Raw genomic sequence first — 26,178 nt, 5'->3', positions numbered from 1 at the left:
CTACCAACTATACTACCAGGGTCGTTAAGGCGCCTAAGTCGCAACCACCAGTCAAAATATCTTCAACGCCTTCTTCAGGAGTTAGCTAGGAGGTGATTCCATGACCAGAACCAGTCCCCAGCGTGTACATGACCCGGGTTGTTGTGTCGCATGATATACATATATATGGCTTCAGACAGGTCTACGTAACAAGGAGGAGGACGAGAAGAGGAGGAGGAGGAGGAGGACGATTCTGCCTCGCCAGCACACGTACACTAGACACCCTGATCTCTAATCCTCTAAGTCTCTCAGTCTAGCCAGTCGGTGAATATTCTACAGCCCCCCGGGGTGAGCGCCCTCTCTCCCCCTCCCTCGCGCCCCCAAGCGGAGCAGTGTGTTCACCTGGGGGAGCGGGCAAGGGGGTGGGAGGGGAAGGAAGCCCGGCAAACTACTCAGTATTCACCAGTGAAGCCCTGCCAAACATACTCAGTATTCATACCAGTGAGGTTTAGGTTCACCAGGGGGTAACAGCGCTGGGGTCCTCTACTACACTACCCTCCACCACCACCACTACCACAGGAGACCTGTGTTTTCATTGGACTCCCGATGGCTCTCGGAGGTCTTCCCTGGCCACAGCTCGGTCTGCTGTCGATGCGACGGCCAACACGTAACGATAATGTCCCAAGTCCCCGTTTTTTTCACTACGGTTTCCGTCTCTCGATTTTTTTTTTTTTTTTAAGGGGTCTCGTACCTTGCAGTCTACCTCGCACGTCGTGTCAGCAAGGCTTTATTTACATAGGCCATGAATGAGAACCGTATCTTCCAGTCTTTCTCCCATGAATGAGAACCGTATCTTCCAGTCTTTCTCCCATGAATGAGAACTGTATCTTCCAGTCTTTCTCCCAAGTGCAAATCATGATACACATCGCGCCTGGCCCGCCCTCCGCCCTCCCTCTTGACACCATAGCCTTCTCAGTGTCTCCAGTCGCCACCACTACGTCTACAGAAACGTGTCACAAGCGAACTGTGGAACTTCGTTTTGCACGCTTTCTGACATCTATAATCTCTCCCTCGCCTTCAGAGAGGTGATGTTTGAGCGCACCCACGCACCAGTATTCCATTCCGGAGGCTATCTGTGCTTTCAAGCTCTCTCTCTCTCTCTCTCTCTCTCTCTCTCTCTCTCTCTCTCGCGCGCGCGCGCGCGCGCTTTGAATGTTTGTAGAATCCAACCCTGCGTGTTTATCGAAGAAGCAAATGCTGCTCTGTCCAATAGGCTGAAGACCATGCTATCAATCACTGCTGATCCGAGACATAACATACTTAAAACTAAAAATGTTACGGAAAGAAAACGAATGTTTAAGTAATACAGACAGAAAAAAAAAAGAAAATGCCATGGAAAACGTAGAGATAAACTTTATGTCCTTTTGGTTACAAAAGGAAAACAACCGAGTGTCATTTTTTTGTAGTTTTGTCCGTGAATTCTTTAAGACTTTCCACATCAACTGCGAGAAACTTCATTCTCTCGTTGTAAAACTACGAATGTGTGAGGACTGTGGGGTCAGCAAAGACCACACGGAGGTGTCGTATTGTGTGTGTGTGTGTGTGTGTGTGTGTGTGTGTGTGTGTGAGAGGAACGCTACGAGTGTCGAACTCCCTTCCGTTACTCTCAGTAGATACACCGACACACACGCGCTGCTCCCTGACATGCAAACTGGTGAAGTTAGTCTATCGCAGAGGGTCCTCTTCTTCATAAGAATGCCGTGTGGTATGTGGTACGCATGTGGTAGGATGTGGTGGTGGTGGCGCGACGTCTGAGCCCGCGTCAGACGACCCCCCCCCAAATTACCAATATCTTGCTGCAGAACAGCACGATCGCTCTGCTGGGTGTAAGCCTCCCATGATACAGCACCTCACATGTAGCATAAAGCCAGCGGGCGTGGGCGGCGACCGACTCTCACCCTCCCCCTCCGACTGGGGTCCTCCTCGCCCCGTCCACCCATCCTACTGGGGTCCTCCTCGCCCCATGCACCCATCCTACTGGGGTCCTCCTCGCCCCATCCACCCATCCTACTGGGGTCCTCGCCCCATCCACTCCTCCTACTGGGGTCCTCCTCGCCCCGTCCACCCATCCTACTGGGGTCCTCCTCGCCCCATCCACCCATCCTACTGGGGTCCTCCTCGCCCCATGCACCCATCCTACGGGGGTCCTCCTCGCCCCATCCACCCATCCTACTGGGGTCCTCGCCCCATCCACCCCTCCTACTGAGGTCCTCCTCGCCCCGTCCACCCATCCTACTGGGGTCCTCGCTCCATCCACCCCTCCTACTGGGGTCCTCCTCGCCCCATCCACCCATCCTACTGGGGTCCTCGCTCCATCCACCCCTCCTACTGGGGTCCTCCTCGCCCCATCCACCCATCCTACTGGGGTCCTCGCCCCATCCACCCATCCTACTGGGGTCCTCCTCGCCCCATCCACCCATCCTACTGGGGTCCTCGCTCCATCCACCCCTCCTACTGGGGTCCTCCTCGCCCCATCCACCCATCCTACTGGGGTCCTCGCTCCATCCACCCATCCTACTGGGGTCCTCCTCGCCCCATCCACCCATCCTACTGGGGGCCTCCTCGCCCCATCCACCCATCCTACTGGGGTCCTCGCTCCATCCACCCCTCCTACTGGGGTCCTCCTCGCCCCATCCACCCATCCTACTGGGGTCCTCCTCGCCCCATCCACCCATCCTACTGGGGGCCTCCTCGCCCCATCCACCCATCCTACTGGGGTCCTCCTCGCCCATCCACCCCTCCTACTGGGGTCCTCGCTCCATCCACCCCTCCTACTGGGGTCCTCCTCGCCCCATCCACCCATCCTACTGGGGTCCTCCTCGCCTCGTCCACCCATCCTACTGGGGTCCTCCTCGCCCCATCCACCCATCCTACTGAGGTCCTCCTTGCTAACAGCCTCCTGTTGTTGTCACTGATGTTGTTGTTGCTGCTGCTATATATAACCCACTGCATGTGCCTGGCATGAAGGCAGGCATGAAGGCAGGCATGAAGGCAGGCATGAAGGCAGGCATGAAGGCAGGCATGAAGGCAGGCAGGAAGAAAGCATGATTTATGCATGACTTGCCTGATCTCTTTATGTGCTAAGAACGTACTATTTTCTTCTTTTTTTTCAAGGGCGACTATCGATTGTTCTCTACTCCATAGTGATGAGTGTACTGGGAATATTCAAACTGTGTACTGGGAATATTCAAACTGTGTACCGGGAATATTCAAACTGTGTACCGGGAATATTCAAACTGTGTACCAGGAATATTCAAACTGTGTACCAGGAATATTCAAACTGTGTACTGGGAATATTCAAACTGTGTACCGGGAATATTCAAACTGTGTACCGAGAATATTCAAACTGTGTACCAGGAATATTCAAACTGTGTACCAGGAATATTCAAACTGTGTACCGGGAATATTCAAACTGTGTACTGGGAATATTCAAACTGTGTACTGGGAACATTCAAACTGTGTACCGGGAATATTCAAACTGTGTACCGGGAATATTCAAACTGTGTACCAGGAATATTCAAACTGTGTACTGGGAACATTCAAACTGTGTACCGGGAATATTCAAACTGTGTACCGGGAATATTCAAACTGTGTACCAGGAATATTCAAACTGTGTACTGGGAACATTCAAACTGTGTACCGGGAATATTCAAACTGTGTACCGGGAATATTCAAACTGTGTACTGGGAATATTCAAACTGTGTACTGGGAACATTCAAACTGTGTACCGGGAATATTCAAACTGTGTACCGGGAATATTCAAACTGTGTACCAGGAATATTCAAACTGTGTACTGGGAACATTCAAACTGTGTACCGGGAATATTCAAACTGTGTACCGGGAATATTCAAACTGTGTACCGGGAATATTCAAATTAGCCTCCAGTGTCAATAGATAGGTCTACTACGCGAGGTAATACCACGTCCATCTCCCCCCCTCATCCCTAACACTCACACCATCAGTGATATGTAAAAACAAAAAGGCTACGTACATATTCTTAACATTATCATCCTCCTCCCTCTCCTAACCTCTCCCATGAACTACATATCTCTGGGGGTGAGGTATTTAACATATCTCTGGGGGTGAGGTATTTAACACATCTCTGGGGGTCAGGTATTTAACACATCTCTGGGGGTGAGGTATTTACTTCCATATATATATATATATATATATATATATATATATATATATATATATATATATATATATATATATATATATATATATATAAAGTACTGTTAACGACATACAATAACAATTAACAAAATAAAATTAACATGCCCACCCCAGTCAGAACTTGGAGCTCCCTGTCACAACATGCGTTACGGGGCAGATGGTAACAGACGGACCGTCACACAGACAGATGGACAGAATCGTCCCATAAACATCCTCCCCCCCTACCCCCCCACCCCCCACCCCCCCACCGAGTGACAGCTGGAAAATCAGTAACGCAAACATGGACTAAATCAAACCCATATGGGCAAAAATGTTTGAAATAAATAAGGCAATATCAATAAAACAAAATGTGGGAGGCGGGGGGAGATATATATATATATATATATATATATATATATATATATATATATATATATATATATATATATATATATATATATATATATTCCCCAATACCAGTGAGAGAGAGAGAGAGAGAGAGAGAGAGAGAGAGAGAGAGAGAGAGAGAGAGAGAGAGAGAAGAGAGAGAGAGAGAGAGAATTTCATACCAAAACAAAATAACTGAAAAAAAAAAAAAAGTGTATGCAAATACCGCCGGCGGACGAGAGGCGCTAGGCAGGCTAGGACGGCACTAACCCCCCCACCCCAATACCGAGGCACCGGCCCGGAAAATACACGACCCAAGCTCCCTGGACACTGGGAGGGCTCGAACCCCGGACCCGCGTGACGCTAAGCCGACTCCAGCCACGGCTCTCATTGATTATGTAGGTCCCCCCCATCGCCCAGGGAGAACCCCCCAGGGTTACAAAAAAAAAATATCTAAAAATGTAAATCCCCCCAAAAAAGGAAATTCCTTTCTGGTCACAATTCGGTCTACGAATATTGTCCGAAAAATGTTTTTTTCTGTCATGGATGGTTGGATGGCCTCTTAGGTGAAGGCGGGCCCCCCGGGCCCTTTGATCGAACCCCATCGGTGGGTCAGTTAGCGCGCGGCACTGGTGCCAGCCATCTTATACCACACACACACACACACACACACACACACACACGACCATACAACCACCACTTCATCACCAACTAACTTGACCTTAACCACCGTGGGTGACGACGTTACGACCCTTTGGGCAATAAAGCCTGGTCTGTGACCTGACCATAACGCGGCCAGGTCAAGGACCCTTCCAGCAACCACCTCCTCCCCAGCCAAAAGAACCGAACCTCTCGGCGCGAGAGGCACTTGCCACACAAAACAAACAAACAAACAAACCCCACATGAGAAATCCATATAATTGGCGTCTTTAATATTTCTGTCCCAAATACTGAGGAGTAATATTGACACACATATATGTACATGCGCAGAGGTCATTGTTCCACGCACTTATAACACGGCGGCAAGCACAACAGCTTAATGACCTCGTAATTAAGCACACCATGGAACGATCGTGATCCAGCAGGCTTGTACACACACACACACACACACACACACACACACACACACACATATACACACACACACACACACACACACACACACACCAAGAACCAATTATCATAATTGGATTCCACATTTCTTTACTATGACCTATGACCTGAGCCCTCAAAGGTCACGTGAAAGGTCAGGCCACCGTAAATATGGGTCAAACCCTCGTGGAACTCAAGGGTTCTAACTCATCGTGCTCAGTGGTCGTACCGCCGTGCTGTGAGGTCGCTCCGTTGTGCCAGAGGGTCGTGCTTTCGTACTCAGGGGGTCGCACTGTCGTGCTCAAGGGTCGTACCGTCGTGCTCAACGAGTCGTACTACCGTGTTCAAGGGTCGTGCTGTCGCGCTCAACGAGTCGTACCATTGTACTCAACGAGTCGTACTATCGTGTTCAAGGGTCGTACTATCGTGCTCAAGGGTCATATCGTCGTGCTCAACGGGTCGTACCGTCGTGCTCAACGGGTCGTACCGTCGTACCCAAGAAAGCCAGAAACCACTACAACACAGGACACAACCACTCACGTCCTAAGATCCACGAAAAATTCCGTACAACCTCGAAACAAAAAATGAATAACCAGAGACCTGACTTAAAAGCCCCGATGAATGATTTCTTCTTCCTCTAACAAAGACGAGAGTTAAGGAAGCAAAAAAATAAATAAATGAATAACAAAACCCTAATCATCCAAAAGATCGACCACCCAAAACCCTGAGAGTGAGGCAACCCACCGATGAGACACACAGTCAATAATGTTAGCCCGGGACGCACAACGTGGAATGTGATTTTGTGTTTTTGATGGCGAGGGAATGTCGGCGTGTTTACCACTAGTCCAGGTGCATTCAGACAAGCGTAAAAATCCTGGCTGCATAAAGGTGCAGAGATCACAGGAATATTATATATATATATATATATATATATATATATATATATATATATATATATATATATAGGGGAGAAAGAATGCTTCCCACGTATTCCCTGCATGTTGTAGAAGGCGACTAAAAGGGGAGGGAGCGGGGAAGGGGGGTAGGGGGCTGGAAATCCTCCCCTGTCGTTTTTTAATTTTCCAAAAGAAGGAACAGACAAGGGGGTCAAGTAAGGATATTCCCTCAAAGGCTTAGTCCTCTGTTCTTAACGCTACCTAGCTGACGCGGGAAAAGAGTGTACATATATACATATATATATATATATATATATATATATATATATATATATATATATATATATATAGGGATTTGTCCATCAAAATCATATTGTCTTTGATGGAGGAAGCTGTAATGCGCTTATGCCAAATGTCTCAGAAATTTGCGACGTGTCCTGATGCTGCACGTGAAGAGAGAGAGAGAGAGAGAGAGAGAGAGAGAGAGAGAGAGAGAGAGAGAGAGAGAGAGAGAGAGAGAGAAAAGGCCCCGTTAACCCACCATTATCAACTCCTTCTTTGCAACACAACTTCGGGAATGAAAGACAACACGGAACACTTCAATACTTAGGAACCTGTCTGGTAGTCTCCAGTGTTCCAAGGTTTCTCAACACACACACACACACACCACCGTCCTCACCCTACCCTCAGTGTTTGGGCATCTACGACACAAAGTCTTCCTTCATGAGCCTCGTCTGGTTTCCTTGTAAAGAACGGGTCGTAATTTGGTCGGCATTAATTGGATTCCAGGCCGACTGCCACCCAGCCAGCGTCACCTTACTCCAACGAAAAACATATTTTGTAAAGCAGCAATATTTCTGACACTATATATATATATATATATATATATATATATATATATATATATATATATATATATATATATATATATATATATACATATATTTCTAATCCACGGGGAATATGAAACACGACAAGTTCACAAGTGCACTTTCGTGTAATAATCACATCATCAGGAGAGACACAAAAAACATAACACTCAGATGGTATACCACGAAGAGACGTAGCTAGGACACCATTTGGTACAAGTGTGCGTGTGTGCGTGTGTGTGTATGTGTGTGTGTGTGTGTGTGTGTGCGTGTGTGTGTGTGTGTGTGTGTGTGTGATAGTCACCGCCATTTGCGGGAAATGAAGAAATTTCTTAAATAACGTAATTCCCGGGACTCATTTGCATACAGCGAGGCGGGGATGAGGTCGACACAGCGAGGAGCGACGAGCGAGGGTGAGAGGCCAGGTCAACGAGTGTCGCCCTCACCCCCCCCCCCCCCCCTGGCTGCTGACACTATCAGAGAACCAATTTTCTCCAACAGTAGAGAAAGGTTGGGGGGGGGGGGGGCGGGGGGGGGAGGAAAGTGATATTCCACCGGGTCAAAACGTCAGTTTAACTGACGTACAAAACCAGTGTAAAAGAAAAAAAAATGGGATATTTTGTTTTGTCTCTGTCTCTTTCCATCCCACACACACACCAGCCTGTTTTCCGTGGCCGTGTGGTGTTCTTCATGAGCGCGAGCGATACACGTCATGATCATGAATTACGACACTGATAACTGTCTTGTGGTTGAGTGCCAGTTCCAAAAAGGGACCCGCGAACCACCGCCTGACCCATATACTGGTCAAGCCTCACCTCCCGCAGGTCATCAACTCCACCTCAAGAGGGTCTGGTCAGAACACACACACACACACACATATAACAACGACAAACGACATGGTCAAAGAACCGTCGCTGACCGACGGTTTCAGACGAAGAGTTTTGACCTCATTCGACGTCGGAACGCGATCAAAATCAGTAAAAAGTTATTTCCAAGGAACAAAAGTCTCCAGATGATAACACGAGATATATATATAAGGTGAGAATGGAGAGAGAGAGAGAGAGAGAGAGAGTCAGAGGATTTTTCATCACAACTAAAAGACCAGCAGGTCTTCCCCCATCAGGAGTCTCCAGGCTGTTATACTTCTTTCCTGTATCTTCCTCCTGATGATGTGATTATTACACGAAAGTGCACTTGGGAACTTAGTCATTCATTTCCCCTTGGACTCCGAGGAAAATATATATATATATATATATATATATATATATATATATATATATATATATATATATATATATTAAAACTAATGAGAGCTCAACGGCTTTCGCTACTGGCATCATCAGACACGAGGAATTTCAATTAAGTTCTCGGTAGAGAAATTCAATTAAAAAAAAAAAAGAAGAAAATTTTGGTATCGCTTATTACTTTCCATATCAAGGTGGGCGTCGATCACGTCTCCCGACCCTAACACCACCACCACCACCACCCTGCTTTTGTTTCTTGTAAGCTTCATGAAATCCGATTTAAAGTCGTGGGCTGCGTGCGTGCGTGCGTGCGTGGCGACACCACACACAACCAATTACGGTCCAGGAATTATAGGAAAAGGAAATAAGACAGCTGTTTCTACCATCACTTCCATTACTACTACTACTACTACTACTACTACTACTACTACTACTACTACACTAATACTGCTAATACTACTACTACTACTATTATCATCTGTAATAATAATAATAATAATAATAATAATAATAATAATAATAATAACAATAATGATAACAATAATAATAATAATAATAATAATAATAATAATAATAATAATAATAATAATAACAATAATGATAACACTAATAATAATAATAATAATAATAATAATAATAATAATAATAATAATAAGAATAACATTAATAATGAAATACCACCACACGCAACATACACCCACACCCGAGCTGGATGTGTTCATGACAGGAGACAAGAACAAAATAAGTTTCCCCACACACACAGGAGGACCACATATTCTCGCCAGGGTTACATAAAGCATGACACATCCTACATCACTCACGCACAATATCCTTCCTACTTTAATCCACATAAATAAAGTACGTCAAAGAGGCTCACTGCCTTAACCCACACACAAAAAAAAAAACGTTCCGTACGACAGTACAAAGAAAACGCAGCCACAGGGCCTTGCTTCACTCTCCTATTGCTCATTATAACTTGGGTAAAAATAACACATATATTTTCCTCCGATAATGAAGCATTAGTGAGGTAATTATACGCGTTAAAACACTCCTGCGTCTGCCACTAAGACATGGCTAGCCTGTCACCTGTCAGGAATATACATACCAAATGTGTTGGTATAATCATTATTATCACCTTGTAGTAGTAGTAGTAGTATCATATACTGCTTCTATACCATAAAAGCAGCATATATATATATATATATATATATATATATATATATATATATATATATATATATATATATATATATATATATATATATATATATATATTTATTATTATTTTTTTTCTTTTGTTTTTTGTCGCTGTCTCCCGCGTTTGCGAGGTAGCGCAAGGAAACAGACGAAAGAAATGGCCCAACCCACCCCCATACACATGTATATACATACGTCCACACACGCAAATATACATACCTACACTGCTTTCCATGGTTTACCCCAGAAGCTTTAACTTTCTAAAATGGGAAACAGATATATATATATATATATATATATATATATATATATATATATATATATATATATATATATATATATATATATATATATATATATATATATGTATGTATGACTCATGGTGAGGTGCCTGAGGATTGGCGGAATGCGTGCATAGTGCCATTGTACAAAGGCAAAGGGGATAAGAGTGAGTGCTCAAATTACAGAGGTATAAGTTTGTTGAGTATTCCTGGTAAATTATATGGGAGGGTATTGATTGAGAGGGTGAAGGCATGTACAGAGCATCAGATTGGGGAAGAGCAGTGCGGTTTCAGAAGTGGTAGAGGATGTGTGGATCAGGTGTTTGCTTTGAAGAATGTATGTGAGAAATACTTAGAAAAGCAAATGGATTTGTATGTAGCATTTATGGATCTGGAGAAGGCATATGATAGAGTTGATAGAGATGCTCTGTGGAAGGTATTAAGAATATATGGTGTGGGAGGCAAGTTGTTAGAAGCAGTGAAAAGTTTTTATCGAGGATGTAAGGCATGTGTACGTGTAGGAAGAGAGGAAAGTGATTGGTTCTCAGTGAATGTAGGTTTGCGGCAGGGGTGTGTGATGTCTCCATGGTTGTTTAATTTGTTTATGGATGGGGTTGTTAGGGAGGTAAATGCAAGAGTCCTGGAAAGAGGGGCAAGTATGAAGTCTGTTGGGGATGAGAGAGCTTGGGAAGTGAGTCAGTTGTTGTTCGCTGATGATACAGCGCTGGTGGCTGATTCATGTGAGAAACTGCAGAAGCTGGTGACTGAGTTTGGTAAAGTGTGTGGAAGAAGAAAGTTAAGAGTAAATGTGAATAAGAGCAAGGTTATTAGGTACAGTAGGGGTGAGGGTCAAGTCAATTGGGAGGTGAGTTTGAATGGAGAAAAACTGGAGGAAGTGAAGTGTTTTAGATATCTGGGAGTGGATCTGTCAGCGGATGGAACCATGGAAGCGGAAGTGGATCATAGGGTGGGGGAGGGGGCGAAAATTTTGGGAGCCTTGAAAAATGTGTGGAAGTCGAGAACATTATCTCGGAAAGCAAAAATGGGTATGTTTGAAGGAATAGTGGTACCAACAATGTTGTATGGTTGCGAGGCGTGGGCTATGGATAGAGATGTGCGCAGGAGGATGGATGTGCTGGAAATGAGATGTTTGAGGAAAATGTGTGGTGTGAGGTGGTTTGATCGAGTAAGTAACGTAAGGGTAAGAGAGATGTGTGGAAATAAAAAGAGCGTGGTTGAGAGAGCAGAAGAGGGTGTTTTGAAATGGTTTGGGCACATGGAGAGAATGAGTGAGGAAAGATTGACCAAGAGGATATATGTGTCGGAGGTGGAGGGAACGAGGAGAAGAGGGAGACCAAATTGGAGGTGGAAAGATGGAGTGAAAAAGATTTTGTGTGATCGGGGCCTGAACATGCAGGAGGGTGAAAGGAGGGCAAGGAATAGAGTGAATTGGAGCGATGTGGTATACAGGGGTTGACGTGCTGTCAGTGGATTGAATCAAGGCATGTGAAGCGTCTGGGGTAAACCATGGAAAGCTGTGTAGGTATGTATATTTGCGTGTGTGGACGTGTGTATGTACATGTGTATGGGGGGGGGGGGTTGGGCCATTTCTTTCGTCTGTTTCCTTGCGCTACCTCGCAAACGCGGGAGACAGCGACAAAGTATAAAAAAAAAAAAATATATATATATATATATATATATATATATATATATATATATATATATATATATATTGTAAATGTTCCGTCTCAATAATCCAGACCTGACCTTTTGACCCTAATGGGTCAGGTTAAAGTTTAGGTCATTATAAAGTGAAGGTGGTACCGTCGTGTTCCAGGGTCGTACCGTCGTGTTCCAGGGTCGTAACGTCGTGTTCCAGGATCGTACCGTTGTGTTCTAGGGTCGTACAGACGCGCTCGAGGATCCGTAAAAAATAAAGTATACATACGGGGCAACACCAGTGAGAATAACACGGGTGTTCACGTTACCCATGTCACTCACCCGGCAGTAACTCCACCCAAGTAACAAACCTAATACAGTGGGTGGGGCCATGGGAAGGTGGGCGGGACTAGGAGTCGGTCGTTGGGCGGGGCTTGGGGGGAGGGATATGGGCTGGACGCACATGGAAAAAGTGGGAGGGAGGGACCAGGATGGTTCCTGCAGACGACCTTACGATGGTTTTGTGGCTCTTCTACCCTTACAGCTGGGTCTGCGACCTTACCTTACCTTACGTTTACCTTAGGATGTTTTCGGAGGTCTTCTACCCCTACAGCTGGGTCTAGGACCTTACCTTATGATTACCCTAAGATGGTTTCGGAGGTCTTCTACCCCTACAGCTGGGACTGCGACCTTACCTTACCTTACGTTTACTTAAGATGGTTTGGGAGGTCTTCCACCCCTACAGCTGGGTCGGGGACCCTACCTTATGTTTCCCTTAAGATGGTTTCGTTAGTCCTCTACGCCCACATTAGGGTCTGGGACCTTATTCTACCTTAAAGGTAGAATGGGCCAAACTATGAAGGTATAAACATTTCTCAGAACAGACCTTCCAGAAAATAATGAAACTGGTTTGTGTAGTTAATTTTTCTTGTGTATATACATCGGATTTTGGGGACAGCGAGCAACTTCAAAAACCCAGTGACTGGATGTGGGACTCTACCTTCGGCGGAGTAACACATATATATATCAATCTATCAATTCTATAGACGAGCCATCAGCTAGAGGCAAAGAGGAGTAATCTATCCATCTATTAATCGTAACGCATCCGTGTCTTCTGGCAGATTGAATCCTATATATTCATCGAGATACTGAATGGTTCCGTGCGGCAGACTGATCAATACTGCTGCTGTGGATCAAAGGGCGATTCGATCTTACTTTCGTTCCATTAAGGAAACAAAAGAAGAATGACATAGAGGTTTAATATGGTAATGACGGGCTGCGTATGTGTGTGTGTGTGTGTGTGTGTGTGTGTTAGAGGAAAATACCAGAGAACATACGGAAAAAAAAATATAAGAAATAGGGAGAAGGGGTTTATATAATGGAGGTAAAGTGAAGGAATTAAGGGAAGGGGGAAAAATCAGGAGGGGTGGAAATAGATATGGGAGAAACTGGGAGATCACGGGAGGTAACTGGGGAGTATGGCAGGAAATTGGGGAGTAAGGGAGGAAATAGGGGGTGTAGGGGTGTAGGGTGGGGAGCGACCGCGGAATAATGATGCGGTGAGCTGGGTTTACGGAGGCACAGGGAGGTGTAGTGGTATTCAGGGTGTAGGGTGTGTCAGAGGGCGCATCAGGTGTAACACAGGGTGTGACCAAGAGAGACAAGAACAAGGGAGGTGTGCGGGGAGGGGCGTCAGGGTGGTATACGACGTAGCGATCTGGGTGTAGCGGAGGATACACAGGTAGTACACAGGGAAGTCGCTGAAAGGCGTCGAACCCCATCAGACTGAGTGTAGGGAAGGTGTGGCCAGACTGGGTGTAGGGAAGGTGAGGCTAGACTGGGTGTAAGGCAGGTGTGCTCAGACTTGGTGTAGGGAAGGTGTGGCCATGGGTGTAAAGGAAGGTGTAGCCAGATTGGGTGTAAGGAAGGTGTGGCCATGGGTGTAAGGGAAGGTGTGACCAGACTGGATGCAGGGAAGGTGTGGCCAGACTGGATGCAGGGGAGGTGTGGCCAGACTGGGTGTAGGGAAAGGTGTAGCCCAGACTGGGTGTAGGGAAACGTGTAGCCCAGACTGGGTGTAGGGAAGGTGTAGCCAGGCGGAGAGAGACCCTGCTGACCAGAACCAACAGAACCTGACAACCACAGGGGGACCGCTCCTGACTCAATCAATTACCACCAAGTGTATCTAATTACCACAAAGTGTATTTTCTCCCATGGTGACTTTCAGACTCGAACCGCTGCCATATTGGTCTGGACACCTGAGGTTGTGTTATGGGCCGGGGGGGAGGCCTGTGGCTGCCACGTACCAGCATGTGTTGTTGACAGCACGAGGTGGTGTATGGGCGTTGTGGGGGGGGGGGTGCTAGTGGAGGTGTCGGGTTGTATAGATAGTATGGTTGTTGTTGTAGGAGACGTGCGGGTGTCGTGGGTGTGTTGTTGGAGGTGTATAAGGGGTCGTGTGGGTGTATTGCAGACCTGCCGGTGTCGCGAGGTGCTCCTGCTGCTGGTGTAGTGTGGGTGTTGTGGAAGACGTAGGTGTGTGTACTGGAATGCTGCTGGTGTAGTGTGGGTGTTGTGGAAGACGTAGGGGTGTGTACTGGAATGCTGCTGGGGTAAGTGTGGTAATGCTAAGGGAGGTGTATAAAGGTAAGTGTTCAGTGTTTTAAGTGTTGGAGAGGCGTGGGTGTAGCTGGGATGCTTGCGATGTGTGGAGGTGTAGCTCCTGGGTGATTTTAAGACCGTCATGAGGAAGTGTATAGGAGACCTGGGTGACATAAGAGTGTAGTGGAGAAATGGACGTCTTGCTGGGAGGGTGTCCAAGTGTAGCTGAACGCTGGGTGTAGCGTAGGGGGTAGATGGAGAGGGTGTATATATATATCGCGAGATCCCTTCAAATGTGGTCACATGGTACAGGGTGTAGTAGGCTTGGTGTACTGGGATGTGTGTGTGTGTGTGTGTGTGTGTGTGTGTGTGTGTGTGTGTGTGTGTGTGTGTGTGTGTGGAGGGGGGAAGGAGGGGGAGTGTAGAGAGGTATAGAGCAAGAATGGCACAGTTAATACGCCAGCCAGGGGGTGTACCACAGCAGCCAAGGGGTGTTTGTGGTGCGTACGCAAGCCTGGCTGACCCAGCTGTGAGGGGGTGGAAGACCTCGTCCCAAACCATCATAAGGTATACACATCACATGTGCCACACATATCCAATGGCAGTACTTAAATACATCTCCTTCCTGTGTCGGATGTGTATTGTTCTTATTATCATTATCATCATCATTACCAAAAATATTATCATCACCATTATCATATAACAACCCCAGAACCCCTTTCATGGGGTTCTTGTGGGTTGAAACGGGGTAGTGTCAGACATGTCCAACAGGCACTGTCGTCAGACATACCTAACGAGCGGTGTGTCACGTCTCTCTACAGGCACTGTCAGACGTGTCTACAGGCACTGTCAGACGTGTCTACAGGCAGTGTCAGACGTGTCTACAGGCAGTGTCAGACGTGTCTACAGGCACTGTCAGACGTGTCTACAGGCACTGTCAGACGTATCTACAGACAGTGTCAGACATGTCTACAGGCAGTGTCAGACATGTGTACAGACAGTGTCAGACGTATCTACAGACAGTGTCAGACATGTCTACAGGCAGTGTCAGACGTATCTACAGACAGTGTCAGACGTATCTACAGACAGTGTCAGACATGTCTACAGACAATGTCAGACATGTCTACAGGCTGTGTCAGACACAATCTACGGGAGAACGTCAGAGGTCTACAGGCTATGTGTCGCCGGGTGAGTGGCCAGCGTGGCCAGCGTGGTGGTGTTTTATGTTCCATTAATCTGGCCAGAGCGGCCCAGCGGGCCATACCAAGCCAACCGTCACGGGCAAGTGGACAGATAGACGCGATCAATAGCCAAATTAGAAGGGGCAATCTTGTCGGGGCGGGCGGGGCGGGGCAGACGGGGAGGAGGCCCGAGAGGAACGGGGGTAAATGGAAAAAGAGAGGGAAGAGGCAGGGATGGGCGGGGCGGGGCAGGAACGAGGCGGGGTGGGGCGGGGCAGGAACGGGGCGGGGTGGGGCGGGGCGACGAGAAACGTGGGGCGTGGCTAAGTGGAGGGGAGAAAAGCAAAGCCTCACACGAGTTTCTCCCCGTCTCTCCCTCCCTCCCAGGACAGACGAAGGTTGGGCGGGTTGGGGTCAGGTCAGTGTGGATGGGGAGGGAGGAGGGAGGAGTTGTTGGAGTGGCTTGATTGGGTTACCACAGGTACTACCGATTACAACTCACCCCCAGCAACACTACACAACCCGTCAACACATGCAACCACCCCACCCACTCCCTTCCCCACGTCAAGCGTCTATCGTCACATTCCCATCCTCCCTACTGTCCACCATCAACACATTCCCATCATCCCTACTGTCCACCATCAACACATTCCCATCATCCCTACTGTCCACCATCAACACATTCCCATCATCCCTACTGTCCACCGTCAACACATTCCTATCAACCCTACTGTCCAACCATAATGAACTCGGGTCTCCTATTCCAACCCCCTTCAGTACGACTGAGAGACCATTACATAATCAGGAGACGAGTGCAGTAGAGGAGTTCAGGCCTCCAGCACAACGTCCACACCACATCCTCAATAACCATCTGACGTTTAAAGACTGGAACTGCTCCCCAAAAAAAGAAGCATAAATGAATAAAAAATAATTAGAAAAGGACTGATCCATTCTCTAATGACTTAAACTGAGCAGTTAATTAAACGGGAGTGTTTCGGGGAGAAACGCGCCCTCTTAATTAACCTGCACTTCGGAGTTTGTGTATAAATAACATACAACTCTCTCTCTCTCTCTCTCTCTCTCTCTCTCTCTCTCTCTCTCTCTCTCTCTCTCTCTCTCTCTCTCTCTCTCACACACACAACAATTTATACACCGTATTGAATGCTGTACACACACACACACACACACACACACACACACACACACAACAATTTATACACCGTATTGAACGCTGTGTACACACAGACAGACACACACACATACACACACACACACAGACAGTTGTACAGACAGCTACTTACAATCAATACGGCGCCTCGCGTACAGAGTAGTATACAAACAGTCGCTCTACCGTACGGGCGTCTCCCGTACAGACAAATGAACAGACGGCCGATCTTTCGCATGCCTTCACGTACAGCAAACCCGTACAGACATCCCATACCATACGGCTCACCGAACACACAACCACACACCATATGCCCTCACGTAAAGCCAACCAATCGTACAGACAACCACGTTCATATACGATGTCCCACGTACAGACAGGGATCAAACTTTGAAGACCTCGCGCACAGACAGAGGGAGAGGGAGGGAGGGTGAGAGGCGAGGCCTCCATCCCCTCCCCTCTCTGCGGGCACAAGGTGGGGGGGAAAAACGACTCAAGACGGTCAGTGAGGGAGAAGAAATGATACAGTCACCAAGAGAGGAAGAAGGAATAACACGAGTCGCTGGGTCTATGCCTCTGGCCATCACAAACAAACAAACAAACAAAAAATGGCAAATTTTTGTAAAATGGCACTTTGGGGGAGGGAGGAGGGATGAGGGAGGGGGGAAAAGAGAAGCCACTGGTCTGTAAAATGAGAGAGAGAGAGAGAGAGAGAGAGAGAGAGAGAGAGAGAGAGAGAGAGAGAGAGAGAGAGAGAGAGAGAGAGGCCAGGAATGCCACAAAGAGGGAGGGGAGGAAGGAGGGGAGTGAGGAGGAGGAGGAGTGCCAAAGACAGGACTCAACACTCCTGGGCCACTCACCTGGCACCTCGGGCAACCAGGAGAACGATGACAACGCTCCGGCCTTACCTGTGGGAGGCAGAGAGACACGACCTGAACATCACATGGAATTACACACGTCATATATATATATATATATATATATATATATATATATATATATATATATATATATATATGAAAACACAGTACAAATATAGATACATACATATACATAAGAAAACACATACATATACATACATAGACATATAAATAATGTACGTATGTACAACACATACAAACACTAGTGAGGGAGGCAGCTACGGAGGCCTAAGGCCTGGCCTGGCCTGGCCGAGGGGGCGCTGAGGTTACCATTATTTACGGGGCCAAGTTACCTGGCAGACCCCCTCCAACATGGGATCATATCTCACTCCAGCGCCGCACCTGTGGTGGTGGTGGTGTTGGTGGGAGAGGTTGGAGACCACGACGACGACCACCAACACCACTCTATAATACCCATTCCCCAACACCAAACACCACCACTCTTCACCATCACCACCACCACTCCATAATAATACCCATTCCTTAACATCAAACACCACCACTCTTCACTATCACCACCACCACTCCATAATAATACCCATTCCTTAACATCAAACACCACCACTCTTCACCATCACCACCACCACTCCATAATAATACCCATTCCCCAACACCAAACACCACCACCCTTCACCACCGCCACGACCATCAGCAGCTCGTACGAGGGTCTCAAGGACCCAAGACGCCGATGTAAAAAATCACACAGGATACGGCTCGTCCCCCTTCGTCAGGAGCGGAAGACCGGTGTATGAGACCCACTTCACAGATGCCTCCCGAATTTCTACCAAGGGAAAAATGCAACAACGTCTTGAAACCAGCGTCTTCTTTTTCTTTATTTTTCATCTTTGTACACGACCCGTACGACCCTTGAACACGACGGCACGGCCCTTCAACGCACAAACAAGCTAATTAACCACGACAGGTAGTGAAAGACATATCTGAAAGATGAATTCACTAGTGACTACCACATCTGCTGCTGCTGCCTGCCTTCAAAAAAGATTGCGTCTCCACCAGCATTAAGATTAATGCTTATATATATATATATATATATATATATATATATATATATATATATATATATATGTATATATATATGTGTGTGTGTGTGTGTGTATGTGTGTATACTCACAATTGCGCGGTTAAAACGTAACAGAAGGGGTCGTATAACGTCACCAAGTCACAAAAACTGAAGAGGTCGCCTCCTCTCACCACACCATCCTTCGCAGGTCTGGTTTGTTTTGAGTCATACATACCCTATTATACCCCACACTTATGTTACGCCTCAAAAACTAGTTCCCTTATACTCGCATTTACAATATTTAACACTATCCAACAACTAAGCCAGGGAGATCCTATCTCTCATCATCACCCTCTTTACAAACTGTATTTTTTTTTTCCTTTTTTAAAATGCGTAGTTATTACATATGTCCGCCCACTAGCCACATCCATCCCTGAAGACGATATATTTATCCCTCCGCTAACTATGTGTCTTTTATTGAAACTACGCTGCCAGTGGGTGATGGATCCTCTGGGTAATGAAGACATTAAGGATCCATGTGCACCACTCTTCTTCAATCTATTGACAAAATACTCCATCTATATATATATATATATATATATATATATATATATATATATATATATATATATATATATATATATACTTAAATTATTAAAGTTTTGACGCATCTCAACATGAGCCTTTTAAATCCCCGGCTGCCGAGCGAACTGGCTGAAAAACAGGTGTGTTGTGGTAGCTGGGACCAGGGAAGCACTCACGGAAGCTGGAGGAAGGAAGCCGCAGGAAGGAGGAACATGACTTTATAAACACAAACAACGCGGGAAAACCAGCGTACAGTAACGTAAACCGGTGGTAGGAGGGGAAGGAAAAAAATAAAAGCAGCGTTTTGGCAACCAAGTGCATTTGCAGGGGAAGGCTGGAGAGAAATATATATATTCCACATCCCTCAACAATATACACATATACGATGGGTGGGAAGGGGTCCAACAAGACATTGAACTACTACCCATTTAACAACCCCTTAAGACTGTTTCAAGACACGGCACGACCCGACCCTTTACGGGGACCAGGTCAAAGACCAAATGGATTGGGAGGGTGAGGTCTTATGTACCCTCTCCTTGCCCAGAAGTTACGTACCGTCACGCTCCTCACGAGACCCCGAGTTCTCCACACGAGCAAGTGTCATATCCCTCACCTTGGCGACTCTGGCGAGACACCTGGCGGTAATATAATTCCTCTTCCCCCTCCTCCTCCTCCTCCTCCCTCACCCTTCCCCCCGCGCCGCTGTAATTTGTTCAGAGGATCAGGCCTGAAATATATGCCCGGCTGAATATATGAAGACATTTCTAGTCCCGTAATGTGTAATGATGACCCCTTTTGGAATTAAGTGAGGCGCCCGGGTTTTCCCCCCATGGCCACACGGTAAAGACGGAGTGAGACTTATGTACACGGGGGAGCGGCATGATATGCACACGGGAGCAGGTAAGGTTAGATCCTACTGAAGTAAGGGCTTCTTCTGATAGATAAATACCGATCTATCGTGGGAGCAGGTAAGGTTAGATCCTACTGAAGTAAGGGCTTCTTCTGATAGATAAATACCGATCTATCGTGGGAGCAGGTAAGGTTAGATCCTACTGAAGTAAGGGCTTCTTCTGATAGATAAATACCGATCTATCGTGGGAGCAGGTAAGGTTAGATCCTACTGAAGTAAGGGCTTCTTCTGATAGATAAATACCGATCTATCGTGGGAGCAGGTAAGGTTAGATCCTACTGAAGTAAGGGCTTCTTCTGATAGATAAATAACGATCTATCGTTATCCACTCATAACCCATTACCAGCCTACCGATCTCTACCCACAACCACTCATGATGAATCAGGTGCGAGGGCGGGAGCAAGGGCGGGAGCGAAGGGGGGGTTGGCTAGAAATCCTCCCTTCCTGTATTATATCAAATGTGGGAAAATCATGAGTCTAGTCGGCATTTTTCCTCAAAAGGTTCAGTTACCTGTTTATGGCGCTACCTTGCTGAGGAGAGAAAAGAGTCACACACACACACACACACACACACACACACACACACACCACACACACACACAACTTGGGGCGTAATACACACCATCCCACAGGGGATGGGGGGATCCAAACACGAGTAAATCCTGTTAACAACCTAACGACCCGTTAACAACCCGCACAACCCTAGGTAAGCCGCCATCACTGGGTTTTAAACACTACTCACAACCTTAAGGGGAAATGTATTTGAGTCTCTCCACCACCCGAGGCCCAAACGACGGCTTACGACCCACTTTATAGTGCTGGTCCGGACGCCTCGCCAACCCCCTGCCACCAGCAACAACACCAGGAGAACGCGAAATGCACCTTGCCCGATGGGAATGAGCGCGCAAAATATTTTTCTAGTATTATTATACCGTTTTCAGAAACATAAATTATATATATATATATATATATATATATATATATATATATATATATATATATATATATATATATATATATTTTTTTTTTTTTCATACTATTCGCCATTTCCCGCGTTTGCGAGGTAGCGTTAAGAACAGAGGACTGGGCCTTAGAGGGAAAATCCTCACCTGGCCCCCTTCTCTGTTCCTTCTTTTGGAAAATCAAAAAAAAAAACGAGAGGGGAGGATTTCCAGCCACCCGCTCCCTCCCCTTTTAGTCGCCTTCTACGACACGCAGGGAATACGTGGGAAGTATTCTTTCTCCCCTATCCATTATATATATCCCTGGGGATAGGGAAGAAAGAATACTTCCCACGTATTCCCTGCGTGGCGGAGAAGGCGACTAAAAGGGGAGGGAGCGGGGGGCTGGAAATCCTCCCCTCTCATTTTTTTTAATTTTCCAAAAGAAGGAACAGAGGGGGCCAGGTGAGGATATTCCAAAAAAGGCCCAGTCCTCTGTTCTTAACGCTACCTCGCTAACGCGGGAAATGGCGAATAGTTTGAAAAAAAAAAAAAAAATATATATATATATATATATATATATATATATATATATATATATATATATATATATATATATATCATACAATAATAGGAAACCTTTTGTAGGGCTGACGTAGTTTAGGGGCTGCGCTTCAAGCAGGAGCAGGGAAATGTGTGCGGGGCCAAAGGTTTAATTGCCTCTTACGAGACTATACTCCTTTCCCTCTCTCTATAGAGGTTTTGAACTCGTGTGTTTTTCTCAGTTTGACCATCTTCCTTCATTTACAAGTAAACCCCGGGATCTGTACGTATACCAAGTGGGTCTACCTTCATGAGAGTTTACCTCGAACTTTCATCGCAACGTGACGAGTTCAAAGGAAACGGTGGAGACAGGCGAGCTGAAAGAAAGGCAAGGAAGAACAATGTGACCAGACCAGAGATGAGAGGACACACACACACACGAGAGAGAGAGAGAGAGAGAGAGAGAGAGAGAGAGAGAGAGAGAGAGAGAGAGAGAGAGAGCGGGACAGTGGTGAGAGAGGAATGAGAGTCAGACACAGGAGGGAGAGAGAGAGAGAGAGAGAGAGAGAGAGAGAGAGAGAGAGAGAGAGAGAGAGAGAGACGGAGTGGTGGTGGTGGTGTGTGTGTGTGTGTGTGTGTGTGTGTGTGTGTGTGTGTGTGTGTGTGTGTGTGTGTGTGTGTGTGTGGTGGGCGGGGGTAGGGTTATGAAACGTACTTGTCAAACACGTATTCATTCTCATTCCACCAAGATGCCGGCCGGCATGGCTAGGTGGAAGAGCCGCTATGTTAGGTCAAGTCGCATGACTGGCAGGGAGCTTAAGTTATGACAACCTATAACCACCCTATCCCCGAAGTCCGTACAATGACCCCGTGATGTGGCCTTCCGCCCTTTGTCCTCCCTTCCTCCTAAAAGGCACCTACTTTTAAACCTCAGGTCTACAGACACCTGAGGAGTTAAAACTAAAAGTTTTCTTACATTCTTTCTAAGTATGTTTATCCTCTGACCTCTCTCATCCCCTGCCATGTCAGCTACCTCGCATCATTAACTCCATGAGCACGACGGTAAGAGCCTTGTGTCAGATGGCATGTCCTTTGACCTGACCCTTAAAAAAGACCAGGTCATGATGTCAATGCACGACTCCTAACGATCGTACCGGCTTACTCAAGGGTCGTACGGTCGGGTTCGAGAAATGCACCGTCGTGTTCCAAGGATAGTATCGTCGTTTTGAAGGATCGTACCGTCGTTTTGAAGGATCGTACCGTTGTTTTGAAGGATCGTACCGTCGTTTTGAAGGATCGTACCGTCGTATTCAAAGGATCGTACCGTTGTTTTGAAGGATCGTACCGTCGTTTTCAAAGGATCGTACCGTCGTGTTCAAAGGATCGTACCGTCGTTTTCAAAGGATCGTACCGTTGCGTTCAAAGGATCGTACCGTTGCGTTCAAAGGATCGTACCGTCGTGTTCAAAGGATCGTACCGTTGCGTTCAAAGGATCGTACCGTCGTGTTCAAAGGATCGTACCGTTGCGTTCAAAGGATCGTACCGTCGTGTTCAAAGGATCGTACCGTCGTGTTCAAAGGATCGTACCGTCGTGTTCAAAGGATCGTACCGTCGTGTTCAAAGGATCGTACCGTCGTGTTCAAAGGATCGTAGCGTCGTGTTCAAAGGATCGTACCGTCGTGTTCAAAGGATGGCGAAGGCACACCAACCCTTCAGTTGTTACTCCGACCTTCGTGATGCGTCTGGGGGGGGGGGGGCGGCCACAAGGTTAATGGGGGAAAGTTGGTTCAGGTGTTACACCAACTTGGCCTGATGGTCGTATTTGGGAAGTTAGATCATAAGCATCTGCTCTGTTCACTAGGCAACCAGGAGCCCAACCTAACCAAACGCATCGTCACCCTCAACCACAACCAAGCGGGACAACCACACCTAGGGAGGGCGCGCCACCCTACGACCCAACCCAAGGTCGTCCACTAAACCATCCCATGATTTTGAGGATCCCAGGTCGTCCTCTCAAGACTGGGAGTGACCATACGGTACTTCCCTTCACGACCTTGTACGACCTGGAGGGGAGGTTATGCAGGAGACCCCTGGGCGAGGTTCAAACACTGAGGGAAACGCTATGGAAGACCTTAGGGTCAACGTGCGAGGTTCAAACTGTGGGAAACGCTACAGAAGACCTTAGGGTCAACGTGCGAGGTTCCTCGTGGGCCAGAGAGGCCTGGGCTGCCATCCAAGCCTCTGTGAGGGAAGACGAAGGCCAGAGGGTCGCGAGACACCACAAGGGCCACGTCAGCGAGGGCAATGCAGAAGCCAAGAAAGCCACAGCTATTGGGTGAACGCTACGACCCTCCGAGGTAGGAAGCTACAAGCGTGGCAGGGTGGCAAAACACAACACAGGAGACACTACAAGGTGGCGAGAGGTCCTCCTCCTCCTCCTCCTGCACCTCCTGAGGAGGGTAGGACACGAGCTAAAGACACATCATCTTCTCTCTCTCTCTCTCTCTCTCTCTCTCTCTCTCTCTCTCTCTCTCTCTCTCTCTCTCTCTCTCTCTCTCTCTCTCACCCAAACAGCAGTCTGCCCCAGTTTCCTAATCATTCCACTCTTCCCTTCTCGCCTATCCTTTTCCCAAACCCCTCGCACCTGCCATTCCCCGTCCACCATCTCATTACGTCTATCCCCTGTTCCATAGCCTCTATTCCGTCCCACTCACTGCCTCTATCTACCATCTCATTACCTCTATCCCCTGTTCCACTGCCTGTCTCCCGTCCCACTCACATCCTCCATCCACCGTTTCATTACGTCTATCCCCTGTTCCACTGCATCTACCCCCCCCCCCCCGTCTCACTACGTCTATCCCCCGTTCCACTGCCTCTATCCCCCATCCCCCTCACCCGACCCTCTCTACATACCATGCAGATATCAAGGCTTAACACAAACATTCCGTCAGAGATATTCCGGTAAGCTGCCACTCTATTTTCCTACCTCACAAACAACGAATATGATGAAAAGAAAATGATAACAGAAGTCAATACTGAGCCGGGGGCAGCCACGCCACCACAACAACCCACCACTGCTCCCACAGCCCACCACTGCCACCACAACCCACCACTGCCACCACAACCCACCATAACTCACCAGGGACATCACAACCCAACCTCTGCCATCATAACCCACCAGTGCCACCACAACTCACCGCTGCCACCATAACCCACCACTGCCATCACAACACACCATTGCCATCAGTACTCAAATAACAATCGGTTGTTAAGGATTGCTTCTTAGACTGAGAAACACGCAAAGCGTCTGTCTCACTTCTCCTCACAGACACGACTCTACGACCCTTCAGCACCACGGTAGGACCCTTAAGCACCACGGTACGACCCTTAGACACTACGGTACGACTCTGGAGCACCATAGTACGACCCTTAGACACTACGATACGACCCTTAGACACCACGGTACGACCCTTAAGCACCAAGGTACGATCCTGGAGCACCACAGTACGACCCTTAGACACTACGGTACGACCCTTAAGCTCCATACGACTCTTGAGCACCACGGTACGACCCTGGAGCACCCCGGTACGACCTTTAAGCACCACGGTACGACCCTTGGGTATAAGAGCCTGGCCTTTGACGTGGTCTTTCTTAGGTCAAAAGCCGTACCATCGTTGCTCCAGGGGTCGTATAGTCGTGCTCAAGGGGTCGTACTTTCGTGCCCTAGGGGGGGGGGGTTGAAGAATGCTTCGAACCCTGACCATGTCCCGTGGTCCGTGTCTGCTACTGTGAACACCAGTTCATATCTCCTCTGTCGGGGTTCAGATATGACTGGGTACAAGAAAGGAAAACATTTATTTACTAATTTGATTACTTATTACATGTAGCCGGCGCTGGTCAGCGAGCAACGTTATCCAAATAAAGTAATGACTAAGTATGTATTATATGTGTGACAGTAAACCACGAGGACAACTTCAAGGTTACACACACACACACACACACACACACACACACACACACACACACACATACACATGCATACACGCATGCCTGCACAAAAACAACCACTTACAAACATACACACAAATGTACACACACACACACACACACACACACACACACACAATACGCACAAAAATGCATGCCCACCGCAGGATAAACAAATAAAGTACGCTTAAACTCACACTTATAAATATTCACGGCAAATACAACTGTTGTATTTGGCGAAATCTGAATATTCTATTCTTTAACCTTGGAGTGAGCGAGTCTGTGTGTACTTCAAACGTCTACTGGAGGGGGGAAGAGGGGAACATTTTTTTGGGGGGGAGGGAAGGAGAGAGGGGGGGGGAGGAAAGGGGGAATTACATAGCAGCCAAAAGTCACAGAAATCCATGAAAATCTCTTGGGGATAATTGGGTTTCGTGGCTTCCCTCCCTCCACCCATCTTCAACACACAACACTGTCCATCTTTCCTCCTCACATCACAACGAACTAA

At 47.2% G+C, this 26,178-nt stretch overlaps 1 protein-coding gene across 27 annotated transcripts in view; it reads right to left on the bottom strand.

Moving 5' to 3' along the window:
- Positions 1–26,178, bottom strand: part of LOC139755581 (uncharacterized) — an 887,125-nt gene that overhangs the window by 486,894 nt on the left and 374,053 nt on the right. For 21 of the 27 annotated variants that reach the window (XM_071674063.1, XM_071674071.1, XM_071674089.1 and 18 more), the window contains one exon: positions 17,627–17,674. The exons of the other annotated variants lie outside the window; for them this stretch is intronic. In XM_071674063.1, coding sequence (XP_071530164.1) covers positions 17,627–17,674 — 48 coding nt within the window. The remainder of the gene's footprint in view (positions 1–17,626; positions 17,675–26,178) is intronic. 27 annotated transcript variants of the gene reach the window in all.

This window comes from Panulirus ornatus, chromosome 19 (genome assembly GCF_036320965.1).
Source record: "Panulirus ornatus isolate Po-2019 chromosome 19, ASM3632096v1, whole genome shotgun sequence".
NCBI classification, from domain to species: Eukaryota; Metazoa; Arthropoda; class Malacostraca; order Decapoda; family Palinuridae; genus Panulirus; species Panulirus ornatus.
The sequence above is the reverse complement of the archived record's forward strand: the minus strand, read 5'-3'. Positions and strand labels throughout refer to the sequence as shown.